The sequence below is a fragment of the Fukomys damarensis genome, unplaced genomic scaffold (assembly GCF_012274545.1).
Source record: "Fukomys damarensis isolate Sample0158 unplaced genomic scaffold, DMR_v1.0_HiC HiC_scaffold_23, whole genome shotgun sequence".
NCBI lineage: Eukaryota > Metazoa > Chordata > Mammalia > Rodentia > Bathyergidae > Fukomys > Fukomys damarensis.
Genome location: NW_022900935.1, coordinates 58,947,323 through 58,957,234, shown reverse-complemented (window position 1 = coordinate 58,957,234; position 9,912 = coordinate 58,947,323). Strand labels below are relative to the sequence as shown.

The 9,912-nt window shown below is 44.9% G+C and overlaps 1 protein-coding gene and 1 long non-coding RNA gene across 3 annotated transcripts in view; one reads left to right on the top strand and one right to left on the bottom strand.

Annotated features, from left to right (window-relative positions):
* The first annotated feature begins 189 nt into the window (after positions 1-189).
* Atp5pd (ATP synthase peripheral stalk subunit d) lies at positions 190-5,791 on the top strand. 2 transcript variants are annotated; one of them, XM_010630758.2, is made up of 6 exons: positions 190-287; positions 1,948-2,078; positions 3,050-3,146; positions 4,139-4,210; positions 5,358-5,420; positions 5,579-5,791. In XM_010630758.2, the coding sequence occupies exons 2-6, from the start codon at positions 1,957-1,959 to the stop codon at positions 5,708-5,710; spliced, it is 486 nt and encodes a 161-aa protein (XP_010629060.1). In that variant the 5' UTR covers positions 190-287; positions 1,948-1,956; the 3' UTR covers positions 5,711-5,791. The 2 variants fall into 2 exon arrangements, with proteins under 2 accessions (XP_010629060.1, XP_010629061.1); XM_010630759.2 differs by lacking the exon at positions 190-287 and adding an exon at positions 291-338.
* A 3,068-nt stretch (positions 5,792-8,859) lies between these two features.
* The window catches only part of LOC104866608, a 2,734-nt gene continuing 1,681 nt past the window's right edge, over positions 8,860-9,912 (bottom strand). Inside the window, exon 3 of the long non-coding RNA XR_781491.2 lies at positions 8,860-8,978. This is a non-coding gene — a long non-coding RNA (uncharacterized LOC104866608). The remainder of the gene's footprint in view (positions 8,979-9,912) is intronic.

The following is a 9,912-nucleotide window of genomic DNA, read 5'->3' as shown; positions in this document are numbered from 1 at the left end:
GCTGCCCGCGCACAGCCGGGTCGGCCCATTCCTCCGCAGGGAGAGCCGGGCCGGCCCATAGGAGGGGGAGAAGGACAGGAGCGCCCCCAACTAGCGGAGACCCCAGCAGCGCAGGCGCTGCGCCCGCCCTCGGGGACGGGACTTCCGGGACCAGCCTCCGTCTGTATTGGCCTATCTGTGACGCAAAGTCCAAGCCCTGAACTTTGTGGTTGGCCGAGGGCAAGCCCTTCCGGTGACCCACTTCCGTTACTTGCCGCTGGGGACTGAGTTTGGCGGGGTCGGTGAAGGTGAGTGGGTCTTGGAACGCTGAATCTGATCCCCGATCAGTTCCTCTTGCTGTACGTTTTGCAGACCTTGCACCGACGTTTGTTGCGCTCCCACCGAGGACGCAGGACTCGGTTTACCTCACAGTCTCTTTCTCACCTCTCCTGGGCGCCTGAGGTTGCGGGCCCCAGCTGTGACCGGGTCGCGGCTCTTTTAGATGCTGCCAGAAACCCGTCTCGTTCCGTCCGCTCCCAGCCCAGCTACCTCGGTAGTGCAGTTTGGGTTCTGGGAGAACGTTACACGGACACAGTTGCTGAGAGACTCGGAGGCTGCAGGGCTGCGTCCTCCCTTCTCTAGAGGGTTCCAGAGTTCCAGGGTGTGCGGTGTGCAGGGCTTCTCAAGTGCAGTACTCACGTCCCGGGTGACCGGATTTTCATCGGGCTCTTCCTACGCGCATGACCTGTTCTAGGCTCGCGATTAAACAACAAACAAAGCAACCTTTTAAGACTCGTCTGGTGATTGGCAAAGGGTCTATAGTTCTCTGCCATCTTTAAAAATTAACTGCTTTAACCCCGCCCCTCCCCTGCAGGAGACTAACGACCCGAGAAAGGAATGAAAGAGACAGGTGTTTGATAACTTTTCAAGATCCGAAGGAAGGTTGCGTCCTCCCTTGGAAATCCACAGTTTGTAGAGACCCTTGACTTTGCCGTCTTCTAATATCTGACCCCGATCTTCCTTAGTTTTAAGTTGACTATTTTTCCCGTAGTTTGTCTTGATTTAAAAGCTGCAGCCGCTTTCCACCTTCTCTCGTTAACGTATGTTTTGAATGCGTCTTAATGCACGGCCAGTGCTGTGAGAGATAATCAGACATTGGTCATACCCGAGCCTTCTTACCAGTCTGGTAGGGAGGGAATGGACAGCCTCTTAAGTTTGTATAAAACTATACCAAAAGTTATGTGCACAGTTTCATTTGGTAGTTTCAGCGGCCTTCTGAGCAAAGCTGAGCAGATACTCAGTTTATAGATGAAGAAACTCCCACGGTGTGCTCTGTAAACCTTGTTGAAATTTTAGTATGTGCTGTGTTCTGTGTACTTGGAGAATAAGCGAATAAACAATCTGGGTGGATATTTCCAAAAACACATGGCGTGAGGGCGGGGGTTTAGCTCAGTGCTTCTGCCTCCTGTGTCGCAGGGGCAAGGTCCTGAGTTCGATCCTCATACCAAAGAACAAAGAGAGAGAGATAAGTAGAGTGCTGGATTTAAGGATTTGGGAGATAGAGGAAGGGCAGTCTAGTAGGAAAGAATATACTGTATTTGTAGTCCAGGTTGCAGAGCTTGAATTTGAGAAGCTAAGCCATCCTCCCTTTCTGATTTAGTAATTGTAATTCCTCTAGTTGCTAAATAGATATCCCAAGTGCTCAACGGGTGCTGTTCTTTTTCTTTTTTATTTTTTTGAGACAGGGTCTTGCTATGTAGTTCAGGCTGGTGTTGAACTCACTGTGTAGCCCAGGGTGGCTTTGAACTTGCAGTGATCCTCTTGCTCTGCTTCCCAAGTGCTGGGATTACAGGCTTGCACCATCATCCCTGGTGTGATCTCTTTCTTAAAGACTTGTGTGTGGCTAAATGCTCTCCTTCAGGGGATACTTCAAGAGCACTGTTTTAATTTGACTTATTTATTTTCTAGGATCCCAAGATGGCTGGGCGCAAACTTGCTCTAAAAGCCATTGACTGGGTAGCTTTTGGGGAGATCATACCCCCAAACCAAAAGGCTGTTGCTAACTCTCTGAAGTCTTGGAATGAGACCCTCAGCTCCAGGTCAGTATGTTTCTGAGGGAGCCCTAGACCTGTTACCAAATCTAGAATGGATGTTTTAGAATTACACAGGCATTTCTGATAATTTTCTTTTCTTTCTTTTTTTTTGGTATCAGGCATCGAACTCAGGACCTTGCGCTTGCAAAGCAGGCAGAGGCACACTGAGCTAAATCCCCAGCCCTTTTTACTTTTTAATTTTGTTTTTTATTTTTATTTTTTTAGGAGAAGATTCTTGAGGCATTCTAGAAAGCTAATCTTAAGGACTGAAAAAACAAATACAAACAAAAAAACTAAAGCCAACAGTTTCAATTTACAAAGTATGAGCATACTAAGAAAGGAATGACTCTCTTACTCTTTTGTTTAAAGTAATACATTCTGTTCCTTGGAATGGTCCACCTGACTCAAAACCTTGAGGGGAGTTATTGCAGCCATTGTTGGAGCCTTCTAATCTGAGACCTAGATCTCTGTGGACATCTTTCCACCAAGCTGCTTTCTTTCTTTCTTTCTTTTTTTGGTTTTTTGAGACAGGGTCTCACTATGTAGTTGACACTGACCTGGAACTCACTATGTAACCCAGGCTGGTCTCGAACTCACAGCGATCCTCCTGCCTCGGCCTCCTGAGTGCTGGGATTATAGGCATGCGCCACCACGCCCAGCATCCACCAAGCTGCTTTTTGGGCAGCTTCAGAACAGTATATAATGGAAACCTGTTGGGAGCACTTAAAAGCACATTTTGCAAAAAAATGACTACTAGCCCTGGGAGGCTAAGGCAGGAGGATCACTCTGATAATTTTCTGACAAAAAATAAACCTACACATTTTCCAAATAAAAGCTTGTTTTGATTTTCATGATGGTGCTGCAAAAGAAAAGCTTGATGGCGCTCCAGGCTATAGGAGTAAAGAATAGAGAAATTTCTGTGTGAATTTCCTCTTGTTCATGGAACAGTCCTAACTTCTGCTTTTCTCTGTGAGCAGGTTGGCTGCTCTGTCTGAGAAACCACCAGTGATCGACTGGGCTTACTACAAGGCCAACGTGGCCAAGGCAGGCTTGGTGGATGACTTTGAAAAGAAGGTGAGATTTAAGATAGCTAAAGCAGTGGGTCTTGTAATGTGGCTTGAGGGTGGGGGAGGAGCAAGAAGGTGGATAATTAAATGTTTAAGGTGATAGCCAGGAAAGAAGGGCGATGTTAACTTTAACACTTAGATCCCCAAAAAAGTTTAGAAAAGCTGGAGCCAAAGGCCTTGATTTAAATAGTGACAAGGTGCAGGAAATTCAGGGTCTTCATGCAAGAGCACTATAAGGCGATCTCCTGGGAGCCAGAGGTCTGTCAAGTGCCTGCCCTGCACTTCCTGAGTTCCCTGTTAGCCTCCCACCTGTCTCTTTGGTACGAACTGTCAGCTTTTCTACTCTTTCCTGTTTTCCTCTCTACTCTTCTTTTTTCCCTGTCCCTTACAGCTGTAATTGCTTTTCTACCCCTCTCCCTTTGATACGTATTAAGTCTCAATATCAAAGGTTAATTTGCCTGCTCATTGGAGGATGCTCGTGGAGGGCCTGCTTTGTGCCAGACAGTGTTAATGAAGAAAATCAGAATTTCTTCAGGATTCTAAAATGTGCTGATTCCAGCTGTTTGGGTTTTTTTTGTTTTTGTTTTTGTTTTTTGGTTTTCTTCAGGTGAGAAACTGAAGCTCATTGTAATAAAGAATTTTCCAAGGTCCTGAGTTAGTGAAAGGGCTGAGAAAACCCTTTTGTTTCTCTTTTTTTTTTTTTTTTGAGACAAGGTCTCACTATGTAGTCCAGGCTGGCTTTGAACTCATGGCGGTCCTCCTGCCTCAGCTTCCTGAGTGCTGGGGTTACAAGTGTATGCCACCATGCCTGGTTAATTCTCTTCCCAGTAAAATACTCTTTCCACTACACAACGCTGGAGGTACAGGAAACGTTAGTAGTGCAGTTTTCTTTTGGGGTGGAGAATGTGTTTTAATGTGACCTGTGAAGAACAGCAGCCTTTGACCCCTTTCATTAGACTCCTGGGTGTACTGCTAACAACTCACTGTCTGTATTTGTAGTTTAACGCCCTGAAAGTTCCTGTGCCAGAGGATAAATATACTGCGCTGGTGGATGCTGAAGAAAAGGAAGATGTAAGTGGTTGATCCTTTTTTAAAAATTACTTTTATTTGTATTAGTGTGTGTTTGTACTGCATAATGATTACATTCACCATGGTAAGTTGGTACATGAACATAACACATCTTTTTTGTTTGGTTTTGGTTTTTTTGAGACAATCTCACTATGTAGTTTAGGCTGGCACCAAACCTCATGGTGATCCTCCTGCCTCAGCTTCCTGAGTGATATAACACATCTTAATTCTTTTTTAACTTCCCTTCTCCTCCCTTCCCCCACCATCTCTAGATCGGATGATGCTCTTATATATTCTAAATTTTTGTGTGTTGAGACAGAGTCTCGCTAGGTAGTTCAGGCTAGTATTGACTATGTAGTCTAGGCTGGCCTCGAACTTGGGGCAATTCTCCTGCCTCAGCCTCCTGAGTACTGGGATTACAAGCATGTACCATAAAATTTTCTTAATAGGGACAGTTTTGTATTCCTTAGCAGCTAGGCTAAGGTAAAGTGAATTAACATGCAAATTAAGGAGTTGACAGTAATAGAATCACCCGTTAATAAGTCCAAAATTATTCTGAGTATAAGAAGCCAACAAGAAAAAAAAAACTACGTAGTATATATGACCACATTTGTATAGATCTCTAGAGACTGCAACTACTCTATAGTGACAGTAGTTGCCTGGGGATGGCAGGGAGAGGAGCTATACATGTGATCGCATCTTGGAAGGTGGTGATGGCTTCATAAGTAGATGTGTATGTCAAAGCAGTGCTCATGTTATCGTATGGTAGTTAGACCTCAACAGAACTGTTAAGAACAATTAAGGAGTTGGAGTTAGGTAGAAAAGTTACCCAAGCGGTACTGGGATGCCTTTTCTCTTGAAAGCACTGAAGGCCAAATGTTGGAACCCAGATGGTTCCACCAAAGAGAAGTGTGGCTTGGCGGTCGCAGGGCTTGTCCTGACCACTCAGTGAGCAGCCCCTTGGAGACTGGGTGCTGTGAGCCATTTGTGGGTGACGGGAGAAGCTGTGATTTGCTCCCAAAAGTGAGAGTTCCTCCGTAGTGGGGGGTGGGCAGGAAAGCCAGGGCAGGCTTGAGAGCCCTCATGTCTTGGGAGCCTGGAGTCTGGGCATAACTTGGCTTCAGAACAGAATTTTTCTCTTCGCTTCTAGGTGAAAAGTTGTGCTGAGTTTGTGGCTCTCTCACAGTCCCGGATTGTGGAATATGAGAAGCAGGTGAGAATGAACAACTGGGGTGGCCTCTGCCCATGATACGTTTCTCTCTTTCTTATGGCCACACATCCTTCACTCATTGGCCGTAACCTGCCTTGGATTCTTAATTTACATCTCTGTGGCGCTATTTCCCTTTACTGACACATTTCTACTCTTTCCAGCTAGAGAAAATAAAGAACATGATTCCATTTGAGCAGATGACCATCGAGGACTTGAATGAAGTCTTCCCAGAAACCAAATTAGACAAGAAGAAGTATCCCTATTGGCCTCATCAGCCAATTGAGAATTTATAAAACTGAGTTTTGGAGAAAGCTCTTGCCCTTACATTACAGACTCTGGATGTTAAAAATTAAAAAAATCTATAATTCTGGGTATGTGATCGTCTCTGTGGTTCATACAGTTAAACCTCTCCTCTGAAGTGGCCTCACTGGGAGTGGGCATTTTGTTAAGGTGGGAATTGCCTAAAGGTGTGTGTCGGACTAGCCCTCTAGCAGTCAGAAAGTGTATGAGCCAATTACTGAGGCCCAAGGGCTGCTCAGTTTCAACCCAGAATGGTAGGGCCTCTGACTGTACTTCCCTGGGGTATGGTAAAGAGAGTATTACCTGCTGAGCCTCTTGAACTTCCCCTGTTTCAAACCAATGGTGCCGAGGAAGTGCTTCCTTCTGCTGGCCCCTCTAGTAAGTCAGAACTGCTGTTCAAGTCTGAGAGTAAGGCCTGGTTTTTCTTTGTTTTTTTGAGACAGGTTCTTGAGGTTTAGGTCGGGCTGGCCTTGAACTCACTATGGAGCCCAGGGTGGTTTCAAACTTGCTGTGAGCCCCGCCTTAGCCTCCCGAGTGTTGGGGTAACAGGTGTGGTCACCTAGGTTTTCTGTACTATAACTAGCTTTTGAGCACAAGAAAGAATGGAGAGGATACTTTGTGGTAAGGTTAACTACTGTAGTTTTTTTGTATATGAACTTAGAGAATAATTTTTTTTCTTAGAGAAAAATTTTAACTGTAGCAATTTTTAAATTCTTTGGCCTGGGATTTACCTCAGTGGTGCCACTGCCCGCCTCACAAGTGGAAGGTCCTGAATTTGATTCCTACTAGAAGCTGGGCACTGTGGCACATATATATAGCCCCAGCTACTGAAGAGGCTGACACAGGCAACATAGTGACACCCCCTCTTCTCAAGAAAATTGAAAACATAAAATCAGATAAGATAGTGCAAAGAGTTGCCCTGGAAGTCAGAGCTGGCATGCCTACTGTGCTGATTTTAGGCTAATTGGTTACTGTTTCTGCACTTTATCTCATGTAAAAACATTGGGATTGTAAAGCAATATAAGACAACCTGGGAAATTTGTAGATATCTAAGCGAAGCCGTCCGACTTAGTCTGGTTTAAGTCCTATAGGAAAAATGTGCATATGGAAGGGTAGCACACATAGGTCAAAAACTGGCACTTAAAAAACCAAAAACCCAAACCTGATATTTCTGCAAATATTATAGATGGACCTTCTTGGAGAACAGCAGGGGGCTGATGACTCCTGCGAAGTCAGTGCTGTGCTAGCTTAGGCCAGTTTGCAGGGTGGAGCCGGGCTGAAAGTGGAAGGTAGTAAGGCAGGGGCTGTTCTGCCTCAAGCTGATGGAGCACTCGGGTGGCTGTGCCTTTAATGTCCAAGACAGAAAAATGAGTGCTACGCAGTGCCTGGCCCCAGACAGCTGAATCACTGGACTGGCACCCAGCCATCCAGCCCAGGATCTGAGGATTCAGACAACAGCCAAATGAAAATATGGAAACTGAAACAAATCCAGTTTACTGTTGGAGCATGGTTAGACTCGTGCTGATCAAAGAAAGCTGAGGGAGCCACGGGAGGATCACACACGTAACACCACAGTAATTGGCTGGTTTCAGACAAGTCAAAGGCATGTGGATGGGGCTGAAGTGCTTTTACTTTTTATTTTACGCTCTCTTAGATTATATGGCATTATTGCACATGCGTTAATTTTTTACATTGAGTTATTTCACTACGTAGTGAGTTCCAGGTCAGTCTCAACTACATAGTGAGACCCTGTCTCAAAAAACCAAAGGGGGAAAAAGAAAAAAAACAGTGGAAAAACAAAGTTGAAAGATAAATTAGTACTATCATACATTAAACATAAAAAGCTAGACATAATTAGATGAAGGGAACAGAATGGAATAGTCAGAAACAGCTCATAGCATGTAGGGCTGTGCACATAAGTATTTATGTAATCCAAGTAGCACTTTGAATCACTGAAGGAAGTGGCTGATCTAAATGTTTAAATGCTTGTAAAACAATAAAAACATCCTTCCTTTACACTAAAATCACAATAAATTCCAGCTACAGATTTAAATGCGAAAAGTCACAGTAAATGGCAAAAATTGATAGGCTGATCACCAAAGCAGAAACTAGAGTGAAAAAATGGATTTCAGGAGAAATAAATTATTTGAAGACCCTGCAGGCATGTCAGATTTTAGGTAACCAGCGTTGAACTCTGCTCCTTCTCTATCTGACCAGGGCAGTGACACCACCGATCCCGAATCCTAGGGCATCGTTTCTCTCCCTCCTCCCTCCCCCGGCACCAGCCCGGTCCTACAGAGGCCACGTCCTGCACAGCTGTTATGGTCCTCCTGTGGCGCCACTGTGTCCCCTCCGTCTAGACCTTGGTAATTTCCTCCTCAAACCATCTCATCTTCCCCTAAGTGATCTTCCTTCTTCTACTCTCATCACCTCCCATCCGTTATTCAGACTGCTGCCAAGAGGTGCTTTCAGAAAGCAAAATGGTTATTTTACTCCCCTGGCTTCTACCGCCCACAACATCTCGGGGTGTTCTCATCCCACGGACAGCCACTATGGATTGCTAACCACACCTCAGACCTCCACCATCAGGCATTTGCAATTCTTGTTCCCACTGGAACATCAGAAAGACCTGGAAGATTCTAGAACAGTGATGGTGAATCTTTTAGAGACAGAGTGCCCAGACTGCAACCCAAAACCCACTCATTTATTGCAAAGTGCCAACACTGCGATTAAATCTGAATCCTGAGGTTTTAGTTTAGAAAAAACAACTGTTATCTGATGCTGAGCTACTGGGAGGACTTGGCTTGCTTGATAACAGAAAAGGCTCTGCCTGCCTGCTGTGGCATGCGTGCCACGGGTTCTCCACCATGCTCTAGAACATTGTTGAGTGCTAGTATTACTGGCCATTTTGTCATACATTCAAGTTCATTTGCTCACCACTGACCAAATGAAAGGCCATTTATTTTGCTAAAAAGAAAAAATAATTTATTCAAAACTAGTTCCGGTGGGGGGGGCATTTGCCTCAAATCACCATCTCACCTTGCCCATATGGGCAAAGGTCTTAGGTGAGGAACAGGGTGGGAGGAGCACAGAGAGAGCTACATGGCTTCCAGCCACTTTCAGGTCATCCTCCCCTTTCTTCTGGAAAAGAAACCAGTCTCCTGCCTCCTGGGGTGGCATCTACATTTTCTTTGGGCTGAAGAGAGGAGGGTATGCTGGTTCTGTGCTCAGCAGGAGGAAGTCTGGGGAACTTGCTCATCTCTAGAACCAAATAATAATAATAGTAATAATAATAAATAATAAATAAAAATAAAATCTTTCGAAGTTCCATTTTCAGACCCCAGTCACCACAGCCCTATACTTGAGCCATATTCGTGTTCCCCAAGATCTAGCCATGAAGTTGGCACTTATAAATCTTTGTAAAGATTCATTATGAATGAAAGAGAAGAAATGCAAGATGTGAACCTTTAGAGGATCACACATAAACCTTAAATAATGGGACAGACAGCATTTTAGTAATTGGTGATGAGGGGTTGGGGGAGTAGCTCAGTACTCCAACTTGTGCTTTGCATCTGGGAAGCCCTGGGTTCAATCCTCAACACCACCACCAACCAAAACAGATGATCACAAGTCACCCGATAAAGGCCTAATTGCTTTACACACATACTTCTCATTTACTCCTCGTATAAACCCGTAAGGTCGAGGGGGTATCAACGCCCGAACGGGTCCTCTGAGTGTAGCAGCATTGCCAATTACCCTTCTACTCAGAAACCTCCTCTTTTTATGTGGCTGGCCCCTCCCCATAGGGCTGGACCAAATGTCCCTTCTCTGACTATGTAATCAGTAGGCTCCCATTACTTCTATACTTGAAATTATCTTATTAGTTTCCTCTGTTACTGTCCTCTCTCACCGGAATGTGGGTTCCACTGGCATAGGCATAGAGGATGGTTTGGGGGAATTACCTCTGAACCTCCACAGACCTGGGGATTTCCTGTGTTCCAGACTAGGAACTCGCTGCTGCCACCAGGTGGCAAGGTTTAGAAGCCACAGGTGATTTACAAATAGCATCTATTCAACTTGGTGACTGGTGTGGAGGGAATGCTGACTGGCCCAGACTAAGGAAGAGGAGTCTGCTTTCTGATTTCATTGTTTTTTTTTTTTTTTTTGGTTTTTTTTTTTGGTTTTTTTTGTTTTT

Bases quoted from the DNA above. Each gene is read 5' to 3' on its own strand.
- Atp5pd (XM_010630758.2), top strand. From the start codon at position 1,957: ATGGCTGGGCGCAAACTTGCTCTAAAAGCCATTGACTGGGTAGCTTTT. The intron at 2,079-3,049 runs GTCAGTATGTTT...CTCTGTGAGCAG, and splicing joins AATGAGACCCTCAGCTCCAG to GTTGGCTGCTCTGTCTGAGA. The intron at 3,147-4,138 runs GTGAGATTTAAG...CTGTATTTGTAG, and splicing joins TGGATGACTTTGAAAAGAAG to TTTAACGCCCTGAAAGTTCC.